Source organism: Saccopteryx leptura, chromosome 1, assembly GCF_036850995.1.
Source record: "Saccopteryx leptura isolate mSacLep1 chromosome 1, mSacLep1_pri_phased_curated, whole genome shotgun sequence".
In the NCBI taxonomy this organism is placed as follows: domain Eukaryota; kingdom Metazoa; phylum Chordata; class Mammalia; order Chiroptera; family Emballonuridae; genus Saccopteryx; species Saccopteryx leptura.
In genome coordinates, this window is record NC_089503.1 from 195,626,836 (window position 1) to 195,649,351 (window position 22,516).

A 22,516-nucleotide genomic window follows, 5' to 3' on the forward strand; every position below is an offset into this window, starting at 1 on the left:
AACAATGAAACATACTGCTGCACACGTATTGGAATTATTAAATCCCAAAACCAACAATACCAAATGCTGGTGAGGATGCAGAGAACAGGGACTCTTATTCATTGCTCCTGGGAATGGCACAGCCCCTTGGGAAGCCAGTTGGGCAGTTTCTTAGCAAAGCTTAGCTTTACCAAATAGTCCAGCACTTGTGCTTCTAGGTATTTACCCTAATGAGATTAAATATATATATATGTATCCACGCAAGAAACTACACTGTATACTCAAATCTGTAGAGAAGCTTTGTTCATTAGAAGCAATCAAGATGTCCCTTAGGCCTGACCTGTGGTGGTGCAGTGGATAAAGCATTGATCTGGAACACTGAGGTCACTGGTTCAAAAACCTGGGCTTGCCTGGTCAAGGCACATATGGGAGTTGATGCTTCCTGCTCCTCCCCCTTCTCTCTCATGCTCTCTATTCCTCTTTCCCTCTCTCTCTCTCTCTCCTCTCTGAAAAATTAATAAAGTCCTTAAAAAAAGTTTATATATATGTATAACATGCAGTTGACCCATTCACATATTAAGGGACATCTATAAAGATGTCCCTTAATATGTGAATGGGTAAACTGCATGACATCCATGAAAAGTCATGGAGGAACCCTGAATGCGTGCTGCTATGTAGCACAAGCAAGTCTGTAAAGGCCGTGTCCAAGTGTGTGTCATTCCGGAAAAGGCAAAACGCTGGCGACAGTCAAAAGATTAGTGTGCACCAAGGTTTTTGTGAAGAGGGGGAAGAATGAGTTAATAAAGCCTAGGGTCAGCCCTGGCCAGTTGGCTCAGTGGTAGAGCGTCGGCCCAGCGTGCAGGAGTCCTGGGTTCGATTCCTGGCCAGGGCACACAGGAGAAGCGCACATCTGCTTCTCCACCCCTCCCCCTCTCCTTCCTCTCTGTCTCTCTCTTACCCTCCCGCAGCCAAGGTTCCATTGGAGCAAAGTTGGCCCAGGCACTGAGGATGGCTCTGTGACCTCTGCCTCAGGCGCTAGAATGGCTCTGGTCGCATCAGAGCGACGGCCCAGATGGGCAGAGCATCGCCCCCTGGTGGGCATGCCGGGTGGATCCCGGTCAGGTGCATGCAGGAGTCTGTCTGACTGCCTCCCCGTTTCCAACTTCAGAAAAAAATAAAATAAAATAAATAAAGCCTAGGGTCTTTTAAAGGCGGTGAAACTATTTTGGGTGACTCTGTAATGTTGGAGACATGACATGATGTCCAAGACAAAGTATACCTAGTACAAACTATGGAACTTAGCTAATTCAGAATGAAACAAAATCAACAACTAACACACTTCCCAAATTTCCAGAGATAACTACTGATAACATGTTAAGGTATCTCTTTCCCAATGTGTATGGGTCAATGAATCATAATTATATATATTTTTTACATTTATGATTGAATTTGACATTTCTCTCTATGGTGCCAAAAAGTTAGGTTTTGATGAAAGGCAGAGTAACTTTTTTTTTTTTTTTGCAGAGATACTATTACTTCTATCTGTGAAAAGGAAACATGCGTGATTTCTCTATGGCATTCAATACAGATCCCAGGGAAAGTGTCAGATTCTAGCTGTCAGTCGTGTTGACTGGATTCATACATGTATCCAACATTCCTGAGCCCACATTACATGTCAGTCAATATTTTTGGCACCCGAAACTTGCCTTAGTTAGTGGATGGAGTTGAATTCCCACGGAGAAAAAGACATTTAACCGAACAGGAACCCAGTTAAGTATATCAGGAGAAGCTGTGATAGATGTTTTGAAATAGAACACTGGTTGTTTGAAGAGATTTTTACAAGAGACCTGGTTTGGCTTCAGCTGGGAAAATATCAGTCTGATCCTGTGCTAAGTCCAAGTGCTACTGAGTGTGAGGCTTGAGGGAAAAGTGAGGTGGGGTGTGAGGAGGGCATTCCAGGCCAGGGAGGTGGGTGTGCGAGAGCCAAGGTGGGAAGGGCTTGGTGCACGCACATTGTCACCACATTCTGTGGGATTCGCTGGAATTAATTGTTCAGGCATTTGTGAAGCAGGATCCAGATTAAAATTTGATGCTTCTTCACGCAGGCATGGAGGAGGGGCAGGGGAAGGTAATGGGAAGCTGTAGGCTTGGTGGGAGGCAGTGATGTCTGCACTCCACAGAGATGGAAGGAGAGGGCGGATGGGGGAATTTGGTTGGTAGAAGAATTTGCAGAACTTGGATAGACTGGATGTGGACCCAGGACTTTGGCTGGGTACTGTCCACGGAGATGAGGAAGTCTGGAGCAGTCCCTGCACGTCTAATTTTTCTTCTTTCTTTGAGTCAAGAGAGATTATGATATGGGAGAGAGAGGAGGCAGGGAGAGTGAGTCAGGATGAAGGGGGAAGTTAACAACGTAGAATTACTTTTGTAATTAATTTTGTAGCTGGTCTTCCCAGAGCTACACAGAAAAATCAGGAACAAGAAGCTCTCTGTCTCGTGAACCCCAGGTTAACACAACCCTCCGTCTGCTCCTGATACGATGAAAACACAGGCAGAGCTTTTTGGAAACTTGCTGGGGTCCGAGCACAGGCGGCCTTCCTGAGGGACAGACACTGTGTGATGTGGCGATGTCAGGATTGACGCTTTTTACCGTCTTCCACTTCATTTTTCTTTAGCGATAGAGACAGAGACAGATAAGGACAGACAGACATGAAGGGAGAGAAATGAGAAGCATCAGTTCTTTTTTTTTTTTTTTTTTGTATTTTTCTGAAGCTGGAAACGGGGAGAGACAGCCAGACAGACTCCCGCATGCGCCCGACCGGGATCCACCCGGCACGCCCACCAGGGGCGATGCTCTGCCCACCAGGGGGCGATGCTCTGCCCCTCCGGGGCATCGCTCTGCCGCGACCAGAGCCCCTCTAGCGCCTGGGGCAGAGGCCAAGGAGCCATCCCCAGCGCCCGGGCCATCTTTGCTCCAATGGAGCCTTGGCTGCAGGAGGGGAAGAGAGAGACAGAGAGGAAGGAGGGGGGGTGGGGGGTGGAGAAGCAAATGGGCGCTTCTCCTATGTGCCCTGGCCGGGAATCGAACCCGGGTCCCCCGAACGCCAGGCTGACGCTCTACCGCTGAGCCAACCGGCCAGGGCCTAGAAGCATCAGTTCTTAATTGTAGCACCTTAGTTGTTCATTGATTCCTTTTTCATATGTGCCTTGACTGGGGGGCTACAGCAGAGCAAGTGACCCCTTGCTCAAGCCAGCGCCCTTGGGCTCAAGACAGTGACCATGGGGTCATATCTATGATCCCACACTCAAGGCAGTGACCCCACGCTCAAGCTGGATGAGCCAGTGCTCAAGCCAGTGACCTCAGGGTCTGGAAGCTGGGTCCTCTGCATCCCAGTCTGATGCTCTATCCACTGCACCTGGATAGAGCCTGGTCAGGCTCACTTATTTATTTTTTATAACATTCATACAAGAAAGACCTGGTGTTAAATGCTAAGATATATGTGCTATGTGGCCAGGAGCTGAGTTTGCTCGTCTTCATGGTATAGAAACATCAACTGTTTTAAAACATAGTATTTTCTAAGACTAAAAATTTCTATAAAGTGGAAGGAGTTCTTTGAAGTAGAAGAATACTAGGGATGCCTTAATGTCGATCTTTGAAAGCAGTCAAAACTCACTCCAGTAGACATCATTATAAATTTATTGTAAATGACCAAAATCGTTTAGAATCTTGCTGCACACTAGCAAAATCCAGTGAAAATAGTGCTTCGTACGTTGGAAACACATAGGTTCTCTGCAAATGCATCATTCTCTGGGTCTTTGATGACTCATCAACATTTGGGACTGCAAGCTTTGATTGTCTGTTTGAAAAGCCAGCTATAGAAAGTTGACAAGAATGTGCACACTGGGCATATCCACTCATCACTCTCAGTAAATGCAATGTATGTGCACATCTGCTTGTTTGCTTAAATGTAAAACAGGAGGAAGATGTTTAAGCCTCGTTTGGTAATACAAGACTGCTATTCAGATTTTAGCAAGTTATAAAATATTAGTTGTCACCTGTGCCCTTCCTCCTCTTCAACTCATTCTTCCCCTCAGAAGAGAGACAGCACACTAACTGGTCAGTACTTTTTTTTTTTTTTTAGATTTTTTTTTTTTTTGCATTTTTCTGAAGCTGGAAACAGGGAGAGACAGTCAGACAGACTCCCGCATGCACCCGACCGGGATCCACCCGGCACGCCCACCATGGGGCGACGCTCTGCCCACCAGGGGGCGATGCTCTGCCCATCCTGGGCGTCGCCATGTTGCGACCAGAGCCACTCCAGCGCCTGGGGCAGAGGCCACAGAGCCATCCCCAGCGCCCGGGCCATCTTTGCTCCAATGGAGCCTTGGCTGCGGGAGGGGAAGAGAGAGACAGAGAGGAAGGCGCGGTGGAGGGGTGGAGAAGCAAATGGGCGCTTCTCCTGTGTGCCCTGGCCAGGAATCGAACCCGGGTCCTCCGCACACCAGGCCGACACTCTACCGCTGAGCCAACCGGCCAGGGCCCTGGTCAGTACTTTTAAAGTTACCGAGGGTCTCAGAAATCCGGGGCTCGATAAGGATCTGATGACCTTGGAGCCAGGTGCAAGTTCACCTCCTTTGTTGACAACATCATCCCCCACTCGGTCCCTCTTTTCAGTCCCAAGTCTTAGTGTTCCTCCTGTCCCCTAGGTGAAATGCTACAGTCCCCTTTTCAGAAGTTAAATGCTGTTGTTGTTTTTTTCTTTTTTTTATGGTTTTTATGGAGAGTTGGTGGGGATTTTCAGGGCTGGGAATGAGGATTAAAAGAAAAAGCAGGCTTTTGCCTTTATAAAAAATTTTGAAAGTCTCATTATCACAAAGAGCATCACAAATTTAGACAGTTGTTTTGAAGAAAAGAATTGTGAAAAGCCCGTGGCCTTCGGAGGAAGATGAGGGAAAGTAGGATCATAACCACAAGGATAGTGGATCTGCGACTGACAATTTAGTGAATCTTGTTTTTCAAAGTCAGGGATGGGGGTGGGAACAGGACCGGGGGCCCCGCCTGGCACCGAGAAATTAAGGACAATGACCCCAGGAAGTAGGTGATACCTGATCACGTCAAGAGGGTCCAGTGTGCAGGACACAGCTGTCCCAGCGGACGCAAAGCTCAGAAACGGACATTCCGGACGGGGTTTGCATCGTCAGTAAGACTCGAGGGGAAGTGGATAACAGGCAAGTCTCCCCGTTATCAGTGCCTTTCCACTCCTGGGCGGTTACCAGCCTAGACTGGGATAAACTTTGACATCAAAGCATAAACCCAGTCATCCAAACCGAGATGGGAATCTGGAGAATTCTTAATCTGTGTTGGGGGAATCTGGAGAATTCTTAATCCTATCTTGCTGCTGAACAGGATTAGTATAATCTGGGCGTGTGCGTAGAGGAGCAGCAGACCTGGCGGCAACACCTCTTCCATTGGTTTAGGAAGCAGAGGGACAAGAACAAGGCCTGTGACCGGAGGAGGCAGGAACCGGGACGTAGGAAGCAGTTCTAAGGGACGCAGGAGGGTGGGGGTCTGCAAGGTCAGACGTGTGAAAGGAAATTAACCAGAAACTTCTCCAGGATCACAGAGGCTGTTGCAAGCCTCATTCTTTTTAAGCTTTACGGCTGAGACATTCAAATACTTTCCCAGCTGGGTTTAATCGAAGCATGACCAGTTGTCTGTGGAACAACTTTCGTCAGGATTGCCCTGTGGCAGGGCCTCTACATGCTTCAAAACGTGCAGGTACATTTAGGACTTGCTATTCACGAATCATTCTGCCACCACGTGTTTAAAATCATCTGGCTCTAAACAAAAAGCCTGACCATACTGTGTTACTCAAATGTGTATGAGACAACATCTGCCCTAATGTCCACAGGGTCTAGCTGGAGATGGCGTCGACAAATAACTGTTAATTAGTTCTAAATACATTGATCTGACTTACAGCTGAATTAAGACAAATCCTAGGTAGGGATCTGACAACTCGAGAACCGACAAGAATCTTGCTGGTGCTCAAATTTTACCTGCTTTGTTTCAGTTTCTGTTTGTTTTTAAATGGGCACAGTCTTTTTAATTTATAACCTGCCTTAGATTCTTCTGGTTTAATGATGTGTGCCTTGGCAGAGACAGTATTTTTTGTCACTCTTCTGTAAAACAGAAAAAATATCCACTTAACAAACAAAACAGTGTACGTAGCAAGTGTTGGAGCAGGTCTCTAACTAACCCCCTCCCTTTTTTTTTTGTATTTTTCTGAAGCTGGAAACGAGGAGGCAGTCAGACAGACTCCCGCATGCGCCCGACCAGGATCCACCCGGCACGCCCACCAGGGGGCGACGCTCTGCCCATCCAGGGCGTAGCTCTGTCGTGACCAGAGCCACTCTAGCGCCTGGGGCAGAGGCCAAGGAGCCATCCCCAGCGCCCGGGCCATCTTTTGCTCCAATGGAGCCTCGGCTGCGGGAGAGGAAGAGAGAGAGACAGAGAGGAAGGAGAGGGGGAGGGGTGGAGAAGCAGATGGGTGCTTCTCCTGTGTGCCCTGGCCGGGAATCAAACCCGGGACTTCCGCACACCAGGCCGACGCTCTACCACTGAGCCAACCGGCCAGGGCCCTAACTAACCCTTTTGACAACAGGGAATCCCTCCAGCAGTTCTTCAGAGCACCTGCCTGTCATGTCTGCCCTCCAGCAGGGGGCTTCCAAACAACATTGATGGATACGCTCACACAGGACCAGACAGTAATCTAGTGTATTTCAGTTTTCTGTTTTGGTTTTCGTTTGTTTTGTTTTCTTGTTTTTTGGGTGTTTTTTTTTTCTTTTGCTATTTGTAAACCACACATCCTTTTCTTAAAAGGAAGTTCCTCTCTGTAGAGGTGCCCCCTGGGACATCTGGTTGGCGAAGGCCAAGCTGTCCCTGCAGAAACCCCATCCAGGCTGGAGCAGGGACAACCTGCCCTCCAACCAGAGTCAGCTCCTCTGGGGACACTGCTATGGATGCTGCAGGAGAACGCATCAGCAGAGTGGCACTGAGCACGAGGCTTTGCCTTCAGTGTGGCTGCCGGTGTGTGTGCATGCACATGCATATGTGCATGCATGTGTGTGCGTGTGCACAGGCCTTGCTTGTTTCTGTTTTGTTCCAGGAAAGATGGCATTTTATCTCCAGTCTCTTGAGAGAAAAAGGCATTTATTCTCACAAATTTCTTCACACTGTTTCACAGGTGTGTCCCACGAACAGACGGGTGGGCCGCATGCGTCTCCGTGTACTCCTGGCTCGGGGCCAGCGCTGTCCTTCCCTGAAACCGCATTTTGAGGATTAATTTTGAGAGGCAGAAAGCACTCTCTCCCCTGCGCGCACCTTCCTCGGCTTTGGTAATAAATCTACCTGCAGCACTAGCCGTGACAGCCGCTTCCATTGGAACCGTGCCTGAGTGGTAGTTCAAGGGCGATGGCTCTTTGTTTTGTATTAAAAAACCACAGCTTTTGTAGGGTGTCCCTTTGTTCTGACTCGGGCCCCGTCTGAATCTTTGCTTCTGGTTTATTTAAGTAATATGACTGTAAAGAGCAGGCGTTCACGTGGGCTAACAAGTACGTTCTTGCGCACAGATGTTGTTGTGGTCTGGTCAGGCTGCTGTGACAGCGCTCCTGACCCAGCAGATGTTTATCTCTCACGGTTCTGGGTGCTGGAAGCCTGAGACCAGGGCCCAGCTTGGGCACGGGGCACGGGGCTGTCTTCCCTGTGTCCTCACGGGGTGGGAAGAGGCAGGGAGTCTTTATAGGGCCATGACTGTCATTTGTGACCTGCTCACCTCCAAAGGCCCTGCCTAGGGATACCCTGACATTGGACACTGGGATTTCCACATGTGAATGTGGGCAACACGCACCCTCAGACCAACGCCCACATGCTCTGACCCAGGGCTCACGTGCGGGATCTGCGCTGGTTTCGTTACCACTGGTCTTACAAACGTTGTAATGAAGCCGCTCACTCATTTTCTCTCCATACACTAGATTTTTGGGGTGATCCTCTCTTATTTCCTGTCTGTCCTCTGTGTTTCTGTATTTTAAAAAAAGTCTCTTTTTCTTCCCTTTCATGCCTTGATGTTCACGCTTTGTTTTCTGTTCTCGGGACAGTAGAGGAGTTGCTTTTACGGAGCACCTGCCGGCTTTCTCGCAGGTGCTGTTCCTCTTGGTTCTGTAGGGAGACACTGTTCACCCCCACATGTATGCCCACAGGAACTTGAAGCCTGCAGAGGCTGGTGGTGAACCCGACGTTATGGAGCTCAAGCAGAGTCAACACCCAAACTCGGGACTTCCACAGAAAGAAGTCCCATTTTATAACAGCATCAAAACTGAGTCATGGCCCTGGCCGGTTGGCTCAGTGGTAGAGCGTCAGCCTGGCGTTCAGGAGTCCCGGGTTTGATTCCCGGCCAGGGCACACAGGAGAAGCGCACATCTGCTTCTCCACCCCTCCTCCTCTCCTTCCTCTCTGTCTCTCTCTTCCCCTCCTGCAGCCAAGGCTCCATTGGAGCAAAGTTGGCCCGGGTGCTGAGGATGGCTCTGTGGCCTCTGCCTCAGGTGCTAGAATGGCTCTGGTTGCGGTGGAGCAACGTCCCAGAGGGGCAGAGCATTGCCCCCTGGTGGGCATGCCAGGTGGATCCCGGTCGGGCACATGTGGGAGTCTGTCTGACTGCCTCCCCATTTCCAACTTCAGAAAACAACAACAACAACAAAAACACCAAAAACTCTCTACCTTCTTCATTTTATTTGATGATTTAATATATGACCTTTCGTTTGAGTTCTTCCTTGGTCAGGGTTTTGCCCCGTCTTTCTGAATATGCCATACCTACTTCTAGGTTTTGTGTCTCATCTGTGTGTTCCAATTTGGTGACTTTGAGTTGGAGTCAGAGCTTAAAAGACACTTGAGAAATAGTCTCATTGTAGAATTCCTGAGTGTTTCCAAAACCTTCTCGGTTGGTATCGGCCACACCTGTAACTCGACAGCGACGCCTCTGAGGATTCATGCTGTCAAGTCCTTACAAAGCATTGTATCATTTTTCATGAGACAACCTTTTGTGCCCGTGTTCCATGAGGGTTTATCTAATGTGTGTGGGAAAGGATGAGAGCAGAGTAGGACCACAGGTCACTATGAACACATCTGACTCTGGGTATCACAGCGGTTCTGGTGTGGGCAGGGCAGGGCACATACGTGGTACTGAATGGTGCTGGGCAGCCGTCGCGGTGGTGGATGGACAGAGACCCTCTGCCAAGTCGCCATGCCTGAAGGGACCCCATTTCTTGAGGAATTGAGAAGAGAGAGAAACCGAATTCACCTTCTGGGAAGACCATGCATTCCAAGCGGTGTGGCATCGAGTTTGAGACAATACAGTCTCTGCAGAAGTTTTCATTTTACAGTTACTTGGGTTGAATATTGCTTAACGTTTCTACCTAGATCACCAACTTTTTTCTGAAATTATAGTCTATTGTATATTTTCAGCTACATCTCATTTCTCTATTAGATTCTGGTGATATTTTTGAATTCTCAAACATTTGAGGACGCAGTTCTGCGTTAAGATTTATTACATCGTCAAACATTTTTATTAAGCCAACGTATAGCATCCTTGCAGTCCTCCAGTATACATTGTTTCTGTGATTTGTTTGACACTTATAATTGCAAAGTAATTATATGTGGAAGTAGTACCTTCCTAGAGAGGTAGAGAAAAAAAAAGTGAAATAAGTCTGAGCTCAGAGATTTCATATTACTTAACTTCCCAACTCAATGATACTACTTTGGGGGATCAGAAATATACATGTATCTTTAAATTCATCATTTTGGTCAGTGCCTTGTTTGCAGTTCCATTATTTGATGTGTTTACACATGTTTCTCTGTTCCGTTGTTTTGCGGTAAGCCAGGTTGTTTTGATTGTTCGCTGGCCACTGTACCGGGAACATTATGGGGATGGTTTGCGGCCAGGGCTGACGTCACCTCCTTCAGCAAAGACCCACATTGACTTTGCCAGGGCTGTGTGTGTGCACTGAGGGGTCTGTGAAGCCCCAGGCGGTAAAACCCAGGTGGTGAATGTCCTGGCGGGCTGGGTAGTTATTATTCTACACTCAGCCCAGAAGGACAGCTTCCGGAAGGCTCGGACTCATGAGCCTGTGAACCTCGTGTCGACCCAGGTCTTGCATTTCTGCCCTCTCGCTCTTGAAGTTTTTAAAACGGATGTTCAAGTTTGGCAGGGACGGGCGGGCGCTCAGGAGGCAGAAGCAGTTTCTGGGATTACCCCCTCCCGCCCCTCAGTGGTTCCATTTCCCGTCCCCTTTGCCTGGGGACTCCTCCTGAGTCAGCTACACGTTGCTCTTAAGGAGAGGTCATTGGTGTCTTGTCTAGCATTGCAGGTGTGCCCCAGCAGGAGGGCTGGTCCGAAGGACCAGGCTCCCAGGAGCAGGAGACGCCATGTAGGTGCTTTGTGTTTCGTGACTGATTTGACTTGGAAGTGATGTCAACCCCAACCGCACGGAAGAGGCTTGACTGGACTTAACCTCTGAAAATGGAGTTTCCAAAGCAGGTTTGATGTCATGGTGTACCGTGGTCTCCATAACGACGGGACATGACTGCCTGAGGAGGTTGGAAGGAAGGGTGCTACCCCCCCTCCCCCACCTAAAGCAAGACATGCTGGATGCTTAGCGACAGACTTTGGTTGTGGGTCAGACAAAGGCTGCAAGAGGAAGAATGTCCTCTGTCTGTTGATGAAGGAATGAAAACGGGTCAGGGCAGCTTCTCTTCCATCAGTGAGTGTGTGGGGGACAGTTAGCACCCCTCGAGAGGCAGCAAGACCCCCCACATTTAGACCATCGTAGAAACGACTGACCACCACAGGTGCAGCAGGGGCACCCTATAGCTCCTCAGGGTTCTAGTACAGACGGTGCAGCTGCAGGGCCCCCATCGGGCGGTGTTATTGTAGCAGTGTGTCCGTAAGTCTCTCCATGACCGGCAGTGTGCACTGCCCAGCCTCTGCCAACCTGCAGCCGACTCTGGGAATTGCCGGGCGTTTCTATGTCCATGTGGAATAAACGCTTTGGGCTGGAAAACAGGAACTTCTATCCGTGACCTGACATTAGAGTTTCGGCAGACCTGGGTATACTCTGAGATTACATTTTGCCATCTAGCTGTTGTTGATTTTGAAAAATACTGAGATACGTTTGCTAATAATTCACTGGCCCGGAGTCCTGAGTTGTGGACCTGAAACTCGTGGTCTACCACAGAAAGTACAGACTAGCCACCCAGCTATTTAAATTCACATTGACTGGCTTTCCTGATTTATATGTAGTCTCTCATTTAAATATCATTTATTTCAAGAAAATTTAAGACATGCATGGCTTAAATTTGGGGTCACATAATGCATTACAATGAAAAAATAGTTCTATCGCCATCAAGAAAAATTACTCTTTTCCTTTTATAGTCTAATTAAAGCATGTTCTACCAAACAATCTCAATAGCAATTCTGATTGATGCAAATAGAAAACATTCAAGAATTGATCAAACTCCTCTCTTTTTTATCAAGAAAGTTGTTTCCCTTGATATGGTAGAGGAACTAACATGTAATCCCTGAGCAATGATATCATTCCTAAAGCACAATGTGCCCTCCCTCACGGACAAAAGGCACACAGGTCCGCAGCGACCTTGGGCATTCACTGCCAGGTTTGAGATTTTGCATTTTCAATGCTTTCCACCTAAGTAAAAGGGCGAAGAGAGTGTTTTTTCTGAGAAGCCGCTACACGCCCAAAGGGGAAGCATTTGTGTTTTGAGAAGCAGAGTAAGGTGTCAGTAGGAGTCAGCACAGAACCCCAACACTGGACCTTGTTGTCCATGAGGCTGGTGATTGTGGGAGCTGCGCTGCGTGGATGTTAGAAGGTGCTCAGTGATAGTCTGAGACCTGAGGGCAGGCGTGTCGAGCCTGTACCACGGCGTCTCGTCAGGGACCGAACATTGGTGACAGTGGCTGTGACGATACCACAGGCAAGTCTGAGGACAGTTCACTCGCTGAGTTTTCACCCAGGGAGGGCAGGACTGTCGTTCATGCTGGCTGGCGGTAGACACGATGGCTCCAGCCATAGCTAAGCTGAGGCCACGGGGACACGGAGAATGGTTTGATATTAAAAGAGCGTTCAAATGGTCCACTTTAAGATGAATTCCTAGGCTTTCAATCTAAGACACGACGATACAGTCAGCTTGAAGGAAGGAGGACTTTAGCACTATGAGCTGCTCTGATTCTTGCATTTCCTGTCAGAGGGAGCACGACGATGTTGAACTTGACTGAGCCCCTCGGTGAGGTGTTTCCTGTTGGAAGCCGACCCCGTGAGCTGCTCAGCCCCCAGCCCTCTGCACAGCTGCCCCGGGCGCGCCTTGGCCTCTGTACCCCCTGGGTCCGCACTCTGTGGACACATGAGGGCTGCGGCCACGCAAGGACACCCGGGCCACGTCTCTTTTCCCTCAGAGCTGTGTCTGTTTCGACTTTCCTTTCTCCCGTGTGAGCCTTTGCTCCCTCTGCCCACGGCAGATGGGGCTGCAGGCGGGTGATCCCCAGGGTCCTCACAGTCACAGAGCGTGGTCGGTGGTGACCCAGTGCCTGTGGCTCTCAGCGTGTGAGGCTCCGTCCCCACAGGAGAGCTTCTCACGCTGTGTCTGGGCACCAGTGTTAGGAGCAGGCAAGTGCAGCAGCTCTGAGTTGAGAGCGTGTTTCGGGGCTTGAGCTGCACCTGCTTCCCTGCCCTCCGCTGGGGGAACCTTGGTGTTGAGTTGGCCCTGGGCGTCCGGAGTTGAAAGGAGATACCCACTCAGGCACCCTCAGCGTAACCAGATCACCTCCTACCGAGACATATCAGCGGGAAGCTGGGCTTACTGCGTTCTCAGTGAGCTCTGCTTGGGTACGTGTGTGTTCTCAATTGGGTGTTTGAATTTGGCTTCAGGTAAAACCAACCCGGGGCGATACATGAATGTCGTCATTCGTTGAGTTCGCTTTGCCTTGACCCGTTGGGTCCCTGCCCTTGAATCTGAGGAGAAGGAACTGGGCTCACAGCTCAGGTGAGCACAGGCTTTCCCCCTGACTGGGTCGTCTTAGGTCTTAGCTGCTCTGTGGTGCCTTTGGTTTCCCCGAGTTACCCCGCTCTGGGTTTGCGGCCGTGACGGTGTTGGCTGTGCACCGAGGCTGGAGGCTGATGGCATGTAGCAGCTCAGTTATTGAGCGACGCCCTGACGGATGTCTGATGTCTGCAGAGGGTTTTCTTTGGATCCTGATCAATGGCGTGCTAGACACTGAGCAGAGCAAATGGCCAGGTCCTTTCCCGTCTTTAAACAAAGGGTGTCCTCTCTGAAGGGCATTCTTTCCTGCTGGCTCTTGAGTTTGAATGTGAACGACAGTGTGCCTCTCCCTCGGAAGGCAGACACCAGCCTATCCCCCTGATGGCAGGGTGCTTCGTGACCAGTGCGGAATCCAGCCAGCCCCAGGTCTCGGCAAAAGGCCCGACGGGAAGACGCCTTTGCTGTCCTGCCAGCAGCAGCATCACGTACATGGCAGGGAGCTCCTGGGACTGGAACCTGGTGCCCTGTCTGTGCGGAGCTCAGCTGGTGAGTGCCCACTGCTCTTTCCTCCGAAAGCTGACAGTGATCTTCCCTTCCGAAGAGACTTTGTAGGGACGTCTGCGCGGCAGAGATACGCGAGAAGGTCTGACTTCAGATCTCGCATCCGTGAGCTGTAGAGACACGTTACCCTGTGTGGAACGGCGGGCGCACTTGGCGCTCCACAGCCGATTTCGAGCTGCCATCCATCCCAGGCAGGGGCCTTATGCTCTCTGGCTGGGGCTTGTGGTCGCTTTACTTTATGTAAAAATACTCACACTGGTCTGCGGTTTCCTGCTTGGGTTTGAACAGCAGAGCTTGCAGTGGGGCAGGGCAGGGAGCCAGTTCCTCTCTCTCCCCCTCCCCCCGTCCCCAAGGGGGCTGATTGGAGGTCCTGACCCTGGTGTCCCTGCCACACAAACCTGTCCCGGGGATGCAGCAGCGATAAGTCCTGTGCTTTCTAGTGTCCTTAGTTGTGCAAACACAGTGACTTTGCTTCTCTGTGTTGCACCCAAAGTTACAGGGAGAAAAATGTAAGCCAGGTAGTGTGTCGTTTTATAAAGATTTGGCAATTTCCACGCTTGGTGACATATTTATGTCAAACTGACTTCTAAATAACATCTGATTTATTACCTTTTCTTCATAAGACAAAAGGGACAAAAAGAGCTCTCATACTTTTTGGAAAAAAAATGGAGAGAATCTTAGGGACTAAGGGTCTGTTAATCATGCCTAAGCACTTTATAAATTTAAGTTATTAGATTGAAACTTAAAAAAATGTGTTATTTTCCTGGTATTGGAAAACATCATTAAGCTGATACCCTGCAGTTTTACGAGTAGGTCTACTGAGCTCATCAAAGGCTGATGAAACAGACAGTCTTTCTTCTCTGCTTGTGCTTGGGCGTTGTCCTTCCTTCTGGGAAATGTGTGGTGGAGAGGAGACACTGAGGCAGCACAGGCAGGCTCTCAGGGGCCCGGGGCAGGGCGTGGTCCCAGAGAGTGACCCTCGCTCGCAGGACATCGGGCTAGGAGGCTCAGCTACAGGTTGTGGGGACACCCACAAGTCCTGTATGTAAGGCTTGCTTAGTTATAAACATTAAAAACTGTATTTGGAAGAAAAGGGAATGTCCGGCGGTGGTCTTGCTGCTTCCCCGAAACCATTTCATTTCCACCCATCGCTCTGACCCGGTCCCAGCTGAATATCTTGAAGAACCTCAGAGAACAGGTTTGCATCGTGTTCTGGCGAGTGGCAGGCACTGCCTCCCTGGGTTCAGAAGATGCAGGGACCCTCCTGAAGCCCCCACACTGTCTTCCCAGGAGGCCGACATGTGCGCTTCTTTGTAAAGATGTCCAGGGTTTCCAGAGCAGGGAGCTAACAAGGAGCTGATTTTTTTTTTTCTTAGAAGATGACTTCTCACTGCTCATATCAGAGTGGGCTGTGCTCCCAGTGGGAAAGCAAGCCCAGGTGGGAAGGTGCACCAGCCGGCCCGAGCCCCCAGGGCTGGCTGTGGCTCTGTGCTCCTCCGCTATGACTATCAGATGGGATTGAGTGCTGGTCCCTCCACCACCATGGAGCATATTTTGCTTGCTTGTGGGATATTTGATTAATCTTACTGCGTCCGGCTTAGTTTAGGTAAAAAAGAAAAATTGTGAGTTACGTTATGATAAGCTAAAATGTGTAGAGGTCACGTACAGTAGAGAAGATCAGTATTTTCCCTCCTGGAAGAGTTGCTCTCTTATTTCCAGTTGTAGGAAATGACACTTGACATCTTCCATTTGTCTGGGCAGGTATATGGCTTTAAGGGTTGGGATTGAAAAACACATTTATTTTTATTTTTTATTTATTGGTTTTGAGAGAAAGACAGGAACTTGGATGTGTTTCTATGTGTGCTCTGACCAAGGTTGAACCGGCAATCCCTGACCTTCATGGTGGGGACTGTAGCCTATGGAGCTATCCAGCTGGGGCTAAAAACATATTTTCTAAAGAGACACTTCTAATGTCACTTTGCCTGTTTCTTAATAATAGGATACATGTAGAATGAGATTGTACTGTTTAAATGCCGTGATTACAGTAGTGGGCAACCTTGTTCTAAATGGGACAGTGTGTGTGCTGGGTTGGGGGGAGGTTCTTCTACCCCCCACCACCACAAAGTGTCATCACTGTCCCAGCTTCCAGGGTGCGCACTCAGGACGTGACTGACACCCCATCGGTCCATGATCAATCTAGTCCAATCCTGGAAATCTCTCAGGATAGGCGGTGGGAATACCAGGCATCCCAGCTCCAGGCATCCCAGCTCCATAAAAGCTCACAGGCTGAGCGCCCTCCCTCCTTTGCTGGTCGCCCTGCCAGTGACTGGCAGAGACCAACAGAAACACCAGTCCTGCTTTGTTGTCCCCTCGCTGAATGTTGATTTGGTGTTTAACAAAAGCTTGGGAATCCACGAGTACCCTGCATGGTGAGCCCCCACCGCTCCACGTGGGTCTGGAACCCGCCCACCCACGCCCACGCGCCCGGAGTCTGTGGCAGGTGTCCCCGGCCTTGCCGTTCTCTCCGGAGCGGCTGCGTGATTCTGCCCCTGCACGACGACGAACCTTACCCTGGGCAGGGCCGAGGACAGGAGGCAGCCGCCGTGGCGCGAGCCGTGAGCCGAGCTGCCGCGGGAGGCCCGCACACTGCAGCATCGAGGCCGGGAGGTGGGGCTGCGGCAGTCAACGCCCACCCGCAGGGCGGCGCGGGCCAGGCGCTCGACTGGGCCGGGCACGGGTGGGTGCCCGGCGACGCGCGCAGAGGGCACACCTGTGTGGAGCAGGTGTGGCGCGGCGGCTCCGCGGGGGCTGCAGAGGCCCGCGCGGGGCTGGTGCGCGCTAGGGGCGGGGTGTCGGCTGCGGCCACCGCCCGGGGAGCGCATCCGCGCGCGCGCTCGCTCGCGCTGCCGCCACCTGGACCGTGGGCGCCGCGCACTGAGCGCGGCCCCGCGCGGCTGATCCCCCTGCAGAATGGCTCACGCTGCTGCATCTATTAAAAAAGTTCGGGAGGCTGAACTGGATGAAAAGGAGAAAATCTTGGAGAGGGAGAGAAAAAAGCAACGGAAAATCCCCAGGGAGCGCGCGGAGCGGAAGAGAAAGGTAGGAGGCAGCCCCCTGATCCGTTCCCACGGGTGCGGTCACCCTCGTCCGCCCGGCAGCCCGCACTCCGGCCTGGTCTGCGGCAGCGCCGGGCAGAGAGATGCCCAGGCCGGGCCGCGCCGGGCACGTGTCCTAGGCTTTACCTGGCGCAGCAGAAAAAACGCCTCCCCTGGATTTTTACTCGGTTAGCTTTGTGCAGTCTCCCAGCCCTTGCCTTATTCCTGCAGGGGAGGCTGAACACCTGTTCCAGGAGGAGGAGGGGGAGGCTGTGTCACTCTCTTCTGTCCCCGACCCCATGTGCGTGTAGATCTCGGTTTGGAGATACCGAACGTTTTATTTACTCTTTTTTCCCCTTGTGGGGGATGCCACTGTTATGTGCTGAGGATATTGGTGCAGTGAGCTGTATCTCTGAATTGTTAAAATTTCCATTTTAATTATGATTTGTTTTTTTGTTTTTTGTTTTATGTTTTTTGGCTTCTATCATGAATCTTAACGATTTTTTTCTTTTCTGATGATAGCATTAAATGAAAAGACCAAGGTTAGAGGGTGGGATGAAATGTTGGTTCCCTTTGCATTAAACTATTGAATTGTTGTCTCTTGTCTTTTTTTTTTTTTTTTTTTGTATCTTTTTTCTGAAGCTGGAAACGGGGAGAGACAGTCAGACAGACTCCCGCATGCGCCCGACCCGGATCCACCTGGCACGCCCACCAGGGGCGATGCTCTGCCCCTCCGGGGCGTCGCTCTGCCGCGATCAGAGCCACTCTAGCGCCTGGGGCAGAGGCCAAGGAGCCATCCCCAGCGCCCGGGCCATCTTTGCTCCAATGGAGCCTCGGCTGTGGGAGGGGAAGAGAGAGACAGAGAGGAAGGAGAGGGGGAGGGGTGGAGAAGCAGATGGGCGCTTCTCCTGTGTGCCCTGGCCGGGAATCGAACACTGGATTTCTGCACGCCAGGCCGACGCTCTACCACTGAGCCAACCGGCCAGGGCTCTCTTGTCTTTTTAACACATTGTTTTCTTTAAAATAGAGATCGTCTTACCACTCCGTGGAACTGACATTTTCGTTTAGCCAGTGGTCTGTGTCCATAGGGAAGGTCTCTGCAGATGCTTTAATTAGTAAAGTAGGTCAAGGAATAGTTTCGCAAGGTGGTAAATGGCATATTGCATGAGCGGAACATAGAAACAGCGTTTGCTTCCAGCTGCTGTCAGACGTGGCTTTGGGATTAGGGGTGCATGGGACCATGTGCTAGTGACTCATATGCTCAGGACCTTTCTTCCCTTATTGTCTAGTAGATACGGCTAGTTTTCCATTTGGGAATATTGTCTCTGCCTCACTTTTGGAAAGACACCTAGGAGCCACATGGACCTGGGGGGACATCTCACCCCACAGGGGGGTCCACTACATGATCCTGCGGCCACTCCCTAGATCAAAAATCAAAACAGTTACTAGGCAACACAAAGAAATAAAATTAGCAGTATATTATAATTTCCTTTCTGGGGAAAACAGTTTCCATCTGACCTTTCAAAGGCCTTGTGTCTGGGTGCGCTGATTTACGTCGTCAGAAGTCCGTGCCCACTTTGTTGGTGGCCAGCTTCCGTCCTGACAGGTGCCCTCCAACTCTCTGCTCCTGCCGCTCTTCATGCCCATGGTTGCATGAAGCCATTTCCGGCGATCCTATCCTCTCTGTCTTCTGTTCCCCCCCACACACAGCCTGTTATCTGGCCAGGACGCCTGCTCCCATACAGTTGTGACCTGGTAGCGTGCTTGCTGGAGGACCAGGCACTCACCTGGAAGGGCCCTTGCTCTCACCATGGCTTCCTGCTGTAGACGCCTGCTTTTTTCTGCACTCTTGGGAGCACTGAGGGCCTACACTGTTCACAGGGACCAGTGCCGGGGGTGGTGGGACTCTTGTGGCGTGGATGCTGCATTGCTTTGAATAGGGTCCAGCAGGGTAGGGAGATCATTGGCTATGGATGTGGTCACATGACCAGATCCTCAGATTTGTCACATTTGGATAATGTCATTCGTCCAGAACCGCAGGAAACCGGGGGATAGCCACACAGCCACTGTTTGTTCTTGTTTTCAGGCACACCTGTGGGTGGTCCTCCCTCTCCCACTGCAGAGGCAGGCGCATCCCGTGGGTGATCATGGCACGGGGGGGGGGGGTGCTGAGGGAGGGGCTGGCTTTTACCTGGATCAGGTTTGTTTTCTGGATACACACCACCCCTCCAGAGCCACTGAGCCAGTTCTAAAATTTGGTTTGAGAAAAGAGAAATCTGCCTCTCCATTATTCTCGAAGGTAGCTCATAAAGACATGGGAAACGAATGGTTGCCTGTTAGTGGCACTGTGGAACACCCTTTCCAGAAAGTAGTAGTCTGAACGTGACTACTGTATTGTCCGACACCACTCTGTAACATGGGGGATGCCTCAGTTGTGCAGGTGACCATGTGTCACTTATGCACTTGTTTGTAGAGCCTCTTGCAGATGAACCTGTGTATTCAGACACTTCAGGTAAGACCTGCCCCACTGTAGGTAAAAGCCAACTGTATAAAGTTTAGAAAAAGAAATGAACTGATTTTGAAAATATTTTTTTACCGAAGTAAAAATTATTGAGTATTTAAAAACAATTCAGTGAAGTAGCCTCCTGTTTGGACTTCTTTTTTAATATCCTTTTGTAAACTTCCTGTTAATTAGAAATATCTTTGCCTTATTATTTTGTACCCCATAAAGCATTTCAAATACATTTTAATTATTTGCAAACTTGTATTGAATGCTTGGCTGTAGTCCCTCTGCAAGTTATCAGTGGTATGGTCTTTAAATGGCCATATGTCCTTACCAAGGGCCCTCAATCTCATTAGACACAGAATTGATTGTAGAATAACATGTCCAGATTTCTTTGGGCTCTACTTTGGACAGTTAACAGTTGCTATAGTAAGAACCAGATGTACAGTGTATTGGTGTCATACTGTGTTAGAGCTAGAATAGAACTAAGCTTTAAGCAAATGGACCATGGTTAAGATTAGTTGAAACAAACTAACATTTACTTGCTAAAACATACATTGATATTTTAGCTTTTTATATGGATAAGAGAATATGGTTAACTTATATTAATTTGTCATTTCTTTTTATGTCTGGATATCTAGTTTCTGTAGTAGAATCTGAGAATTTTAGACTTGAGAAGGGTGCTACAGGAGTAATTAAGTGACTTAATCAAATTTCTCACAAACTTGTAAAACTCAGTTCTAAAAAGCAATTTTAAGGAAAATATGTTTTCCACAACCACATTCTATTTCTCAACTACACTTTTTATTTTTTTTTAATTTGGAAAAGAAATAATTTTCAGGGAATTCTTGGTTAAAAAAAGTCCAGCCTTGGAAGCAAGCATATATGTAAATTATTTTCCTCGTCGAAACTTAAAACGATTTGTTATTTTAAATAAATAAGGTCTGTTCTCCATTTCTCAGAAAGGTCAAACCATCTTGCAATCCATCGTAATGTCTACAACACTCGGTGGAATGACCTCCCCTAATGGTCATTTGTGTGACCTGCCCTTCGTATCTGAGTGCTTAGGAAATTCTTCCTGTTATTTTAAGTTGTACTCTTGAAATGCCCGTGTTCACATTCCCTGCAACAACAAGTTGATATGTTGACTGAGGACCTGACATGGCCCTGGGTCTGCCACTTGTTACATCCTGGTGATGGTCCTGTTCATCAGATATTATTCTTTGCCTTGCACGCAGGAGGAAGCCGAGGCTCAGAGTGACAGGACTTGCTTTACCAGATGCAATGAGTATGTGGCAGAGACGGGACTGGAACCCGGGCTCCAGAGTTTGTTGGGGGGACAATAGCTAATACAATTTCTTGGTCTTGTACCTGCACTGAATGTGGAGCAGAAGGAGTAGACATATTTGAGAGGAAACTAGATACATTTAACTTTGTGATTTTATCGTCATTGCACCCAAATAGTTCATGAGATTTCTTAGAAAATCAGCTGTTTGAAGTCAACATTATCTTCTTAAATGCAGCAATGGCTGTCAATGATTAACTATGATTTTATCATCTTTCTTACAGTTTTGTTAGACTTCCAAATGCGTTTGCATAGTTGCATTTGTTAAACGGACACAGAAAGGTGATTTTGCGTGGGATAAAGTAGGAAAACAAAAGTGAACTTGGAAGTCCTTTTCATGGACTTGCGTAGGAAAAGGTTCTGATCGGTTCTTGGTTTTTCATTTTATGGATATTATTATTATTATCTTGGAGAGATTAAGGCTTTTTCTTTCTAGGACGACTTTGGGGGACTCTCCCTACCGTATTTTCCTTGTTCACAGCTTCTTACATTGATGACAGTGAGAATACAGTACTTACCAAGTATATGTGTATAAAATGGACTTATCCCCAAGTGGCGAGGGGACACAGAGGGATGAAGACTTTTTTAAAGTTATTAGAGTAGCAAACTGTTTGAAGATGGAAGGGCGTTTTATTTGCAGGTGTGGAGTGGAACGTACTAAGTTTTGAGTTGTGTTGTAAGAATGAGTGAATAAACGGAAAGGACAGTGGCAGCTGTGCCCACACTGCCTGGTGGTGTGGGGGTGTCCTGTTGGGTGGCAGGAGCGTGGACAGGCCAGTCACGCCTCCTGCCTTGGGTGCTTTGCCTGGTGGCTCAGCAGCCTGCTTTCAAAAGGAGACTCACCTCTAAGGGCAGCATCACTCAGCGGACACCACACACACTCAGATTTCTGGGCACCAAGCCAAATGCAGCGTGATTAAAAATACCAACCGCAGCAGATTAACGTGGTCCCTGGTGAGGCATTACATTCTAGAATTCTTCAAACAGGAAAATTCCAAGAACACGTTCAGGGCATCCAGTTGTCTTTATGAGACTTCCTGTCACCCTCGTTGATGCGTGAGTCCTTCCAGAAAGCATGTGAACAGGAGGAGGACTGGGGCGGGGGGTCGTGAGCTCGGTCTGCACACTCACTCTTCTTGTGTCCTCGTGGCCACCTGTCTGGGAAGAGTTACAAGTTCTGTCGATTTGCTCTCCAGTTTGAGTCTAAAGAAAAGGCATCGCTGTTGACATGAGGAAGCTGCCATTAGCGCCATGATGGTTTCAGATCCAGTTCTTTCTCTTTAACACTCTTGATCTCCTTTGCTTAGCTCAGTTCACAAACGTCTTCTTGGCTAGAATAATTATTTTTATATAAGCGACTTGCATTATTAACAGCACTCTTTGCCGGCCTAGTGAGTCTGAGTTTTTATTAGGTTTTAATTTATAAAGAACCTCTTTCAACCACTGAATGGGTGACTAACTAGTAGCTTAGGGTTATACCTGTCAGATTTGTGGGACTGTGGAAGAAAATAGGGCTCAAGTTTTTAAGAAGACTGTTAAAACACCAATACAATCTTAATTTAAAAAAGAGACTAGGAGTGAGTTTATTTATTTTTGGAATCTAAAATCTTTAAATACAACCCAATGTAAGTTTTTCTCCTGTTTTTGTTATGTTACTCTGAGTTGATATAAATGTTTTAATCCTTAAAAAATCAAAATTAATTCCTCAGTGACCTTTATGACCAAATTTTTTTTTAATAAATTTTTATTAATGTTAATGGGATGACATTAATAAATCAGGGTACTTATATTCAAAGAAAACATGTCTAGGTTATCTTGTCATTAAATTATGTTGCATACCCCTCGCCCATAGTCAGATTGTCTTCCGTCACCCTCTATCTAGTTCTCTGTGCCCCTCCCCCTCCCCCTAACTCTCTCCCTCCCTCCCTCCT

The 22,516-nt window shown here is 48.8% G+C and overlaps 1 protein-coding gene across 22 annotated transcripts in view; it reads left to right on the top strand.

The window, feature by feature from the left end:
- The window catches only part of ANK2 (ankyrin 2), a 380,102-nt gene that overhangs the window by 179,383 nt on the left and 178,203 nt on the right, over positions 1-22,516 (top strand). For 2 of the 22 annotated variants that reach the window (XM_066383805.1, XM_066383812.1), the window contains exon 1: positions 16,361-16,741. The exons of 15 other annotated variants lie outside the window; for them this stretch is intronic. In XM_066383805.1, the coding sequence (XP_066239902.1) occupies positions 16,613-16,741 (129 nt within the window). In that variant the 5' untranslated portion in view covers positions 16,361-16,612. Of the gene's footprint in view, positions 1-13,528; positions 13,628-16,360; positions 16,742-22,516 lie in introns of those variants that run through there. 5 more of the 22 variants (XM_066383976.1, XM_066383857.1, XM_066383956.1 and 2 more) reach the window with 3 other exon arrangements.